At 40.8% G+C, this 12,380-nt stretch overlaps 1 protein-coding gene across 5 annotated transcripts in view; it reads right to left on the bottom strand.

The window, feature by feature from the left end:
- Positions 1–7,923: 7,923 nt before the first annotated feature.
- Positions 7,924–12,380, bottom strand: part of ndrg2 (NDRG family member 2) — a 35,937-nt gene continuing 31,480 nt past the window's right edge. For all 5 annotated transcript variants that reach the window (XM_040140640.1, XM_040140636.1, XM_040140638.1 and 2 more), the window contains 2 exons: positions 11,588–11,639; positions 7,924–11,267 (listed from right to left, as the gene is read on the bottom strand). In XM_040140640.1, coding sequence (XP_039996574.1) covers positions 11,104–11,267; positions 11,588–11,639 — 216 coding nt within the window. In that variant the 3' untranslated portion in view covers positions 7,924–11,103. The remainder of the gene's footprint in view (positions 11,268–11,587; positions 11,640–12,380) is intronic.

Genomic DNA, 12,380 nt, shown 5'->3' with positions numbered 1-12,380 from the left:
GATTTGGAATAAAGTAAACCAATTAAAATGATGCAGAGGAATGCTGGAGTGACTTGTGTCACAAACTACGTTGAAGCCTGTGAAAAAGAAACCTTGACCTTGACCTTTAAAATAATTTACATGTAAATATCAAAGGTTGATGTTTGCGCACAGTGCGGGAATATTTCGTCTGGGCAACATATTTCAGCTTTCATCATCCTTTGAGCTCACCTTGATAACTGGCCATGAAGAAGTCGCGTCAGTTGTCAGGAAATCGAAAGCGAAACTTCGGTGGAACCACTGGTGCGTGTGGGGGACTTCTCTCTGCGGAGAAGAAAAATTTTCCAAGACTGGCGCGACTTGTGCCAAGCAGACGTTCACACGGCACTTTCTATTTATGGCTGTATTCTGTACCAGTCCCACCTTACAATGACAGAGACGGGTAAGTACAGAAAGGGGGAAGATATTACAGAAAGATACGCAGTAAAAGCTTTAATTCTCTGCCTTTTTTGGCTGGTTATTTTACCCCCAAAACTTTTAAGCAAATGTTATACATACTGTATTGACGGTAGATACTGCATTCTGCCTTTGGACAATCTTCAGGGTCTTTTAGTATGTGTCTGTGTGTTTATTTACTATTAATATTTATACTGAAACGGGTAAAAAAAAAAAAAGTATTTATCTTACATATGTAATTTGAAGGTAGCTTAACCATGCCAAATTAAGCTATTCAGGGTTTTATGCACTTATACCCCGCCTGAACAGTGCTTTACATAAAGAAAAGAAACAAACTTTTTGTCACAGTAGAGAAGGAGAATATTTCATTGCCATCTGCAATTACAGTAAACAAAATGGTTTAGAGTAAGTCGAACATATAAATTGAAAGCATGGCCAGAAATTCCCTCGGGGCGGTGCCCGCTCAAGGTTTGAAAAAAAAAGGAAAACCAAAACAGAATATAAGAAAGCATCGAATACTCTGGCTGCAAATCATCTCAGGTGCCCTAAAGACAAAGACCGCCTCTCACCTTTTTCATCTTGTTAATAGGTGAGTATCAGACTACTACAACAATATATTAAATGCATTAATAAAAAAAAAACAGTTAAGCTACAAACTGCAATAAATAATTATAATACCTGTATTTTTATGCATATTTATTCATATTTCATTTTCAGAGTATTAATAATCTGCAGTGTAGGGAATAAAAATAGAGAAATATATATAAATTGTAAATGAAACCTCTCGAATTTGTGCTGCAGGCAACATTTGAAAAACAAAATCATACACACCAATATTTAATTTCAATGCCGTAAGTAAACACATTATTATCACAATATTATTGAATTACGGCCATTAAAAAATGCAGAGAAAATGACAGACTCTCAAAATCCTAATCTTCTCCACCTCTGTTTTGACTAGATTTGACAAATTTTCCACAAAATGGATGATTCTGACACAGATCCCAGAGTCGGAGGATTGGTTAACAGATTCACAACTTTACACGCTGCTCCCAGTTTTTGGTCTTCAAATGATAATGAACGGCTTCTCCTCAACAAGCTGCAAGGACTGGTTACAAATATCAAATGGAGCCCAACAGATGTTGCCAACTTGTTTGATGTTCTTCTGAATCGATTTGAGTCAACATCAACAAATGACGGATCACATTTCCTCTCATGGATGTTGAAAATGTTGCACTGTATAGAGATTAATTTTATCACTCCCAGTTGGAAATGTCAAACAGGAAAAGCACTTATCGAGTTGGTCCGAGACGAGAATGTAACGGATGAAGCCCTAAAGGAATGTTTAGCTGATGATAGAGAAAAGACACTGGATGAAATTCTTGAGGAAATCCGCCAAGAAAAGTTAAACCAGATTGATGAAAAGCGTTTAGATGAGGTGAGAGACATTGTATCATCAGTTGCCTTACACAATGATGGATCACAGCTAAGCGGTTTGAAAAAAGACTTGCTGAGGCTCTGTCAGGCAGCAGAAAAAACTGGCTTCCCACCACGACTGACACAGATGGTGAGCTGGTGTCTTATGGCTCTTTCCGACACAGGGCGGTTAATTCAGGTTGGCACTGGGGAGGGAAAGTCGTGTATCGTGGCGATGTTTGCAGCATTTCGAGCCATGAGCAGAGAAAAAGTAGACATCATGTCCAGCTCGTCAGTTCTGGCAGAAAGAGATTTTGAAAAATGGCGAGGATTTTATGAAATTTTGAAAATCAGTGTAGGCTGCAACACCAACAAACAATATGAAGACTTAAAAAAGTGTTATGAGTGTAGTGTTGTTTATGGTACTGCTGAAAAGTTTGCCGGAGACTGGCTAAGCCAGCATTTTGAAAGGGTGGACATATTTGGGGAAAGAAAGTTTCAGTGTGCAGTGGTGGACGAGGTGGATTCCTTGATGCTGGATAAAGGTCTCCATTTGGTATATATAGGTAGTGATATGCCTGCTTTGCAGCACCTCAATCCACTCTTGGCATCCATATGGGCCACTTCTAATCAGTACAGTAAGATAGGCAGAGACACAATTGTGGGCCGACAATACACTTTCCTTCATGTTGTGCTGGAAAACATAACAAAGGGCAAAGATATTGATGAGTTGACTATCCTTCAAATAGCTGAGGACACGGGTATACTGGCAAAAGGTTCAGTTGGGGAACTTAGAAAGAACCTGACTCTTTTGACTGAAAAGACTGCAAGTGTTACTGCTAACCAGCTGGCTGAGTTCTTTAAGACAATAGAGAGGAAATTCCCATCTTGCCATTTTTCTCTGCACTGCATAAATAATAATGGGGCAATTGAGGAACTAAACAAAAGACCAAGAAAAGACAAAGATGGAAGACAGAGTAAGCCATTGCTTTTAATCAACGGAGGCTTTTGTCAGTACATGTATTCTGATAAAGAGGGTGTGCACAAAGCTGCAGAAGCAGAAATAAAACGTGCTCTCCATTTTACACCCTGTGAACTGAGCAGAGATCAAAGTAGCTGCTATGTCCCTGGCTTCCTCAGAGAGCTGGTAGAATCTAAACTAAAGGTTTGGATTGAAAATGCATTCAAAGCACAAACCATGACAAAAGATAATGAATATATCATTGAAAAACATGGAATAGTGCCCGTGGACTACAGCTCCACAGGTGTTGTTGAAAACTTCATGACCATGTCAGATGGACTACAGCAGTTTCTTGAAATGAAACATGAATCCAAGCTGAGTGACATGACAGTCATCACAAACTATATGTCCAATGTTGGCTTGCTTCAAAAGTATGGAGATCAGATCTATGGAATGTCTGGGACTCTTGGCCAACGGGCGGAGACTGAGACCTTGCAGGAAATCTATAAAGGTATCGAAACCTGTCAGATACCTTTATTCAAACGCAGAAAGCTGTTTGAGGTTGAAGGAGTGGTTGTAAAGGATGAAGAAGGATGGATTAAAAAAATCTGCGATGTTGTCACGGCACACACCAACCCCACTCTATATAGGGAGGGCAGAGCCGTGTTGGTCATCTGTGAGACCATCAGTCGAGCAAAGGTTCTCCACAACACTCTAGGAATTGAGGTCCCAAACAAAAAGCTTTACATAAACAACAACACGGACAATTCTGAAGTCTTCGACGAGCTTCAGGCTGGAGACATCATCGTGGCAACAAACCTTGCAGGTCGTGGTACAGACCTTAAGGTTTCTGACAAAGTAAAGAGGGCTGGAGGTCTATTCGTTGTGCAGACCTTCCTGCCCAAGAATGCTCGTGTGGAGGCGCAGGCATTTGGCCGCACTGCAAGACAAGGATCTCCTGGGTCTGCTCAGCTCATTGTCTGCTCCAGCCATCTGTCTGAGTCACTTCAACTGCAGAGTTTGACAAAGGTACTTCTATCTTTACTGGAAAACATAGCAGATGCCTCTCTACTTTATCAAGATTTTTTTGTGATGCACCTGAGGTTGTATCAAAAAAGCCAAAGGAATGAAGGATCTAAACATTTTATGTCTAAGATGCTGTCACATATTTTGACTAAAAACTCCAAGTCGAGAATAAAGACAGCTAAAGAAGTCAGGGACAACTTTGTGGCTAAAGGACTAGCTAACTACTTGAAGTGTCACATCCCAAACATAAAGAAGAGGGAAATGCTCTTCAGTCAGTATCTGGACATACTAAATGGAGTGTACAAAAGTAGTAACAACAAGCCAGCAGATTCAGATTTGTCTGCACTGAATGATTTCTGGGGTATGTGGCTACTAACAAACTTCAACGAGAATGACTCTATCATAGAGCTGCAAAGCAGACTGAGTGGAGACCTGGACAGAGCCAGACAAAAACTTGAACACAGAGAGTCACCCTTATCAAACCTGCACCACTACACTGCCTTTGGCAATGAGCTACGTAAAAAGAGACATCTTGCAGGAAGTATCAAGATGTACACTAAAGCCATACAGGAAGACCACTGTTGGGCAGCAATTGCATACTACAACCGTGCTTTTGCGTCTTTGACCCTGCAAGCCAGGCATCAGGATCCAAACTGCATCAATCAAGCTCTGGAAGATTTGCAAAACTCTCGCCTGTCTGTTGAGCTCTACTCCGAACAGATTAAATACTCAGCACAACAAATCCAGGAGCCCCACAGGGATTCAATCACCAGATTTCAAAAACACATCACAGCCAAATACTTAGTGTTGCGTTTTTTCGAGGCAAACATTACTGAAGCCATAAAGCAGGTAGACAGAGCCAGAAAGATAGGTGGGAATGTAAAAGTAGAGGAGAGTCTTATCTACTTCCTGGCTCCACCAGTGCATTTGCTGTCCCAGGCAGTCATTTTGATTGATGCAGTAGATGTAATTTGCTCCAGAGACCCTCTAAAGCTCCGCCAGCTGTCCAGCCATCCCTCCTTTGATATAGTCCATGAACTTAAGTGTCTCGAATCTTTGGGCCTGACTTATGTCTATACAGTAGACACAGTGTTCTCTCTGGGTGGCTTTTTCTCAAAGATCTATAGAACCATATTTTAAGACTTTATTTTTAGATTGTAGAATGCAGGTATTCAGGGTGTGAGCAAAACAATCAGGCCAGCAATCGAGCAAACAGTGGTGTGAGTTAAAATTTTACAGGAGCTAATGAAAACAGCTGAATTCCAGCTTGCGGTGGGTTTTCACAGGACCAGTGCAGAGGATTTAGTGGCATCTATTGGTGAGGTTTTAGATTGCAACCGACTGGATACCCCTCTCCTCACCCCTCCCTTTCCGTGTAGTAAAACCGATGGTGGCCTTCAGGTGATATAAAAACCCGAAAGGCCCTCTCTAGGGCCAGTGTTTGGTTTCTCTTTTCTTAGCTAATGTAGAAACATGGCGTTGCAACATGGCGGGCTCCATGGCAGAGGAACCGCTCCCTATGTAGATATGCAGGGCTCATTCCAAGCTAACTCAAACACAACGGTTCTTAGTTTAGGTGATTGTGCACTAATGGAAACCTGTGGAGAGAAGCCCCTAAATCCTACACACTGGTTCTTTAAGTTCATCTTCAGCCAGAGGAAGAAAAAGTTTCAGTTGTTAATCAATGCAGGTTCCCCGTCGACTGTTACGGGACATATAATATGGTATTTATTATTATTATTATCATTATTATTATTATTTGTTGTCAGTTCGAATGAACAATTGCTGATCAAATAGGTCTAAATGATGTTGATATATATTTTTTTGAACTTTTTACATTTTAGCAATATGTAGAGTATATACTCTCTACATTGTGCCAATTTAATTTTTTCTGCTCCCTTTTGTTGTTATCTTTTCCAATTTTTTGGTTTTGATCATTACGAAATCCATTTACTTGACCCTATTCATATTTTTCAAATGACAATGACAAAGTTATGTTGTGATACTGACACTACACTGATTTTATATTTTACTTTCTGGAACATAGATCTAATAACACTGTGCACAATGTATTTACAAAATTATTGTCGATTGACACTATTAGGATCATTGAAGTGATTTAGTTTTTCTTCACTGAAAGTTTATGTTTTGTGAGAACGACACTATATTTTGCATATGTGGCATAATAATAATCAGATTGTAAGAAACGACTCTCATATGATTACAGCATTAATTGTTTGGGGTATTGAAACTCTTCTGCTTGTTGTTCTTTAGAACCTAAAGCATTTTAACTGTTAAGGACACTCGTCACACGAACATGACATGGAACACAGTCTCCGGTGTTAAGGCTAAACAGGGACTAAATATTACCACTTCATTACAGCTACTTGATTGTGTGGCAATGAAGATTGCCTGCACTGGACACTGGATTCGTGTGGGTTTGTTACAGTCATTTGCTTAGCACAGTATCGTAAGATTTTGTGAAATGCATAAATATTACAAAACCGTTTTACCTTTAGGAAAGTAAAATAACTGGTTATGATTAGGGTGTTTGGTGCAGGTAAAATATAAGCTGGGTAAAGAGTTAGGGGATTCATTTAAGGTTTAACAAAAACTTAAAAAGCAGCACCAATGCATTTAAATTAAAGTTCAACATTATGGTGTAATTAAAGGTATGTAAACGTATCTTCCACATCATACATTTGAATTTATTGATGAGGAAAAAACTTTTGTTGTGCTCATTTGATAAATCTCCGATAAAGCCTCTTAGGAGCCACCGACAGATTCACAAGTTTCACTGCTATTTCCGTTTTTTTTTTGTTTTTTTTTCATGTCTCTTAATATTAAAATGTTGATGTGTTTATAGGGGAAACTGTGGGCCAAAATTAAACCGGAGTTCATGTCATTAACAATCCTGTTATTTTGTTTTCTTTTTGGAATTGTGGTCTTTGATATTATAGGGTAACTGCCGGAGTACAAGTACAGACACTATAAGCACTACACTACAAGCTAGTCCTATTAAGGTACTGTTCTACCTACCAAGTGAACCCACCTGTTTCAAGTAGCATGTCCGCACAAAGTGTACATACTGCACTTTATTCTCATATTGTTGGAAAAAATTCAAAATTCATTAAAATTTTTTCTTCTTTACTGTAAAAAAAAAACCAAGCTTTTTACCTCAATGATGAAGCACGGACGCTCCATTACTTAAAAATGGTCTTCTTTTTTTTTGTCTTTTTTTTTTTCCCATTGTGCTGTAAGTGTGTGTTTTTTTTATGTGAAGAGGAAATAATGTGAATACATTAGAGAAAACAAAGAAATAGGAAGAAATAGTGTGAGAGAAAAGGAAAATGAAGCAAGTTGCCAAAACATTTACATTCTGCACTTCAACACTCACACCCTCTGCTTCATTTTTGCATCATGCATCACATTTTTTGCAATGATTTAAACATCATGGTTTATTGAATATTGCTTCTTGCATACTGAACATTGATTGACTGAACATTGAGCAGCGTCTTCAGGAGCTGTGTAACTTCTGAAGTACACTGCACTGCACTTGCTGCAACACACTACTGCACCAAGCTGAGTGTAAGATATGCATGAACATGAGATTTATTTTATAAATACTGCATGTATAAAAAAAAAACAAAAAAACAAAAAAAAACTGCAGATGGGATGGCATAGGTTAAAAACACGGAGTAATCAGGAGTAAAAAAAAAAGAGAAGCTTTACTTCAATGGAGACTCTAGTTGCTAGTGACCGGAGGTCAAACTGGGACCGTTTATCATCAGTACAAACAGGGCCTTTGTTCCCCGTACGTGACATGGTTGTGTTGTTCCTTTTCTTTTTGTAATAAACACTGTGTGGAAATGTGCATGTATTTATGAGCAACAAAGCAAAGGTAAAATGTACACAACAGACACAATGTTTTCTCTACATCAACCCCTCTTGAAAATGCAAAACAGGAGACAGGATATTTTTCTTAAGATTTTATTAATATTTAAGTTTGCTTTTTAGGATGGTCATTGTGTTACACAGAGAAATTAGCCACACAAGTAAATTTGATTGTATTCTCTTTACCTTTAATCTTTTTTTTTTTTTTTTATTTATCGTTAATTACATTGTTCTCCCTTGTCAGTGCTAATGCTAAAAAAGTTACACAAGAACTATCACACAGTTAACTAACTTGTGAGCACATCGGGACGGTAAACTAACACTTCACAGAGATAAAAAATAAAGTCCAATAAAATAAAACTCCAAAACATAGAGTGGAAAGAAAAATATGATTGAAGTCAAAATGAAGAGACGAACAAAGAACAAAATGGACGAGCATTTACAATCACACAGCCCTGCTCAACTCTCCACAGAGAAGTACGGCTCCTTTTTTTTTTTTTATTTGGCAATTTTATTTCCCAGGCTCCACCCGTTATCCCTTATTTGGTAGAGGTTCCCGTGCCTGATCGTTGGATTTGTAATTTTAGTCTGGGAGGAGCATAACATTTACATTCTACACTTAAGCCCTCTGGAAAGCGACCTAGGCGCCTGAAACAAGGCAGCAACTCGGCTTTGACGCCACATTTCGCGCCGACGCCCTCATCACAAAAATTTTGGTTTGCATTCGCCTCGTGAAACGCGACGGCTGTTACTGTTTCAAGCGCCGGGTGTGTGCGTTGTGCTACGGGATGAGCCAGAGGGGCTAAATGACTTAAAACAGATTATTGCCTTCATCATCACTACCATCATTAATACCTCCCAAGTACCAGTCTATTCGAAGCTCGAAATCTGAGCCCCCCCCCACGATGACTTTCCCGTCACTGTCATCAAAATCATCGATCCATCTCTACTTCATCCCACAGGTTTGGAAAAGGAGCAGTAGACAGCATGTGACAGAAACAGACAACCTCGAACTGACGCATAAAGATGTTACAGCTTGTTTAAAAAAAAGAGAAAAAAAAAAGGGTGCAAAGCTGCATCGGAGCACAAAATCTGTGTGCAGGGGTGACATGCTTGAAAATGCACATGCGCTCCGAGGACATTGGATTGCGTTTACTATACAGGTCCATTGAAAGTACGGTCAGTCCAATGGCTACGCATCACGGGGCAGTGGTAAGCTTTGTGCTGATCTGATGCTGGAATACGAACAGTGCAGAGAGGAATCGGGGTTTAGTTATAGAGACACCGCAACAACTGATGGTATAAGGCGCAAATTTAGCTCCCAGCAGAGTTTTGACAGAAAATATCCTCAGCATTTTGGGGCTCTTAGTTTTGGCAGTAAGATTGCTTATTAACTACAATTCCAGATCGTTTTGTCCCCCCCCCCCAAGGTGCAGCTATCGGCTGATCATTTTTGACCATTTTGGAAAACAGAAATGGCAAAATCTTTTGTTTGGCTGTACCAAGAGGTGCAACCTGGGTGGCAACATTTCTAGATCTTTCCGAGAGTGTTGGCAGTGAATGGGCTGGTTCATTGTCGTTGACAAGTCACAGGGGGGTTTTGTTGGTCTCAAAGCTGCTTACTAAACTTCCACGGGACCCTGGCCTTTTTCCCTCTTTGCTGCGTTAATTGTGCTCACAGGACACAAGCACTGCAACACACGCCTCACATTTACTTTCCTGAACACACACACACACACACACGCACGCACACACACACACACGCAGCAACAATCGCCTGCAGACACAATTCTCGTGACCCCACTGCTTGAATACAGCGGCTCGTTGCCGGAGGGGAGCGCGTGTTCATTTTACCTCACGCCGCACGTAAAAAAAACTCCTGCGTACGCTTAGCTGGGTTTGTGAGGAGGTATCCACGCCCGGGCAAGGCTAAGAGATTACAACCCAGATGATGAACACAGTGATCCCTTTTTGGCCGAGCCTGACACCGAAATGCAATATCCATACCAGCGTGCTACTCGGTGATGCAACGCTCCCCGGTACGTAGTGCACGAGTGCGGATATTAGGACATGCAGCGCAAGCCTGCCAGCAAAGTTGGAAGCGCTATTTAGTGTGCGACTAGTGATAACAATAGGGTGCTAGCTAGCTAAGGCGCACAAACACCCTCAGTCTCACCTAGGCCTACCTGCTGATCATCACGTCCGCTAAGCACTCCAAGCACGCGCACACACACACACACACACACACACACACACACACGCACACACTCAAATCCATGCAATTAATTAGCAGAATATAAAAGAAAAAGATTATCCAGCCAGTATTCACATGGGCTGATACCAGGCATGCAACTTCCAAACAGTCCAGAAAAAAAACAAAACGGTAATATCTTCCTGGTCACCTCCTCAAATCCAATGGGAAAACAAAAACAAGTCACTTACAGACAGGGCAAATGGAAGACATAAATAACCTGGCAACGTCAAGGAGGAAGTAGTCACTACAAGGGCTCTCATTGGCTACTACCGCGTGAGGGGTCAACCAATCGGTAGCTTCGGCCCCTTGCTGAGGCAGGTTACAAATAAGAAAATAAAAATCCGATTAAAGAAAATTAAAAATAACACAATAAAAACTAGCTTAAAAAGTAGTAGACACACATTGTTATAAGTATCTCTGCTATAGTATGTTTTTTTTTTTTTTAAATCTATGTCATTTTTAAACTCATTGCGTAATAAAGAGAAAAGTGTTAACTGTTTTTTCTATTACATTATCATCACCATTAGCTTCAATATCGTCATCAACAACATAATCATCAGCATCAACAACAATACCATTTTCAGAATTATTACTATTGGTTAATGCAAAGGTGTGCAGTCTCTATAGGCCGCACTCCTTATCTAAATTAAAGGGCTCTATTGGCTGACAGAGGCTCCAATAGAGGGAAGGAGCGAGGACCGCTTGCCATTCTTTCCAAACCTGCCCCGTTTTTTTTTATTAATCTCTTCTTGCCTCTACTTCTCATGCTCATTGTAGAACGACTCAATCCACTTTGTTCTCAGCTGGAAGGGGAATGTGAGGAGACCTGTATGTGGTGCAAAATGTGGAAGGTAGGTTTCTCTGTCCCTCGGAAATCCCTCTACATCTCTTTCTCCCTCCCTCTCCCTGTCTCTATTCCTATTCTGCTCTTGTGGGGAATGATGGGAGTTGTTTAGTGACAAATAAGTAACCCCTTCTTCTTGTTCCTGCATTATTTTCACGCCTCATCTTTCCCTTCCTTTCGCCTTCGCCCTCCTCTCTTTCTCACTCTTATTCACACACTCTCTCTCTCTCTCTCTCACTTTCTCTTGTCTCTCTCTCTCTTAACTCTTCCTCTTCAGCAAGACACCTCCATCGTTTGGGAGGGGCTGGGTGGCATCTGGCCGCCCTGCGAGCCTTGGGACAGGGTGCGGGAGCGAGAGCGGGACCCATCCATGGAGTAGGAGGAGGAGAGGGAGGTGGTGCGGGAGCGGGACAGGCGGGTCATGCAAGATGAAGCCACTGTGGAGAGACGGACAGAAGGAAATGGACGGTAAGGTCAGACTCACAAATTGGAAACAGTATGCAACAGCTGAAGGATAAGGCTGGTTTTATTTCTGCTTTTTACTTCTTGTCAACAAATCCCAATAAAATACCGCTAAAAAAATTACAGAGTATCACCAGCCTTATCTGTTACGGTTGGTGAGCGAGACTGCACACAACACATAAGAAGACATGATTAAAGAAAAAAAAAGCACCTTGGCAGCTATTACCTTATGTATAATTGTGCCATACATGTAATCTGTTCACAAAAATCTTTCTGTTGAGAGACGTGAACTTACTGTAGCCCATGCCCTGGATGAAATACTTGAAAGCCTCGGTCAGTTTGGCAGGCTGCAAACACAAAGATAAGAGACCGTGGTGCACGTTCTGTTAGTGCCATCACCAATGATCACCTGAACTAGGTAATGGTGCCATTTGTCGACCCCACGTGGCAGCCAGTGGTAACAGTTTTAAGTTAAAGGACTCGACGACACTCAGTTTCCTTTCTTCTGAGTGGTTTTTGGGGGATGTGGCACTGAAGATATGAGCTTTACAGCAGCTTAAGACGTCATTCTTGAGTTAATGGAGCCGTCGTTGCTGTTTCAGATCGTGTTTTGTATTTCTTTCTCATGTTTCAATGCATCTATTCATGTGCACCAGGAAGATTTCCTGCGTTAATTTTGTCAAGCGGGGTGCATAAGTCAGGGTGATGGGATTTTTTTTTCTCTGTTGAAGCCCCACCTTGTGATTGTTTAGTAAACAGCTACGTTTCAACGTAACAATTAGAACAGAAACGACTGAGTGACAGAAAATGAATCAGCAGCTTGCAGCGTCTCAAATGTGAGGAGTTGATGCTTTTCTTTGTCAAATGTGAAACTGCAATTTGAGGATGGCGGTTGAATAAAACAAGCGAGCTGAAAACAACTTGGGCTCTGGGAAGTTTTTCTCCACTTTCTGATAATTCAGACAAAAACGAGTAATGGACTAATTGAGAAAACAATATGGAGATATGTCGACAATGAAAATAATCGTTAGTTGCCCCCCCCCTAGTAATCTTGCTTGGTGCAGCACCGATTTCCATGTTACGAGTAG

Source organism: Xiphias gladius, chromosome 12 (genome assembly GCF_016859285.1).
Source record: "Xiphias gladius isolate SHS-SW01 ecotype Sanya breed wild chromosome 12, ASM1685928v1, whole genome shotgun sequence".
Classification (NCBI taxonomy): domain Eukaryota; kingdom Metazoa; phylum Chordata; class Actinopteri; order Istiophoriformes; family Xiphiidae; genus Xiphias; species Xiphias gladius.
Note: the sequence above shows the minus strand (reverse complement) of the source record. Positions and strands in the feature narration are given on the sequence as shown.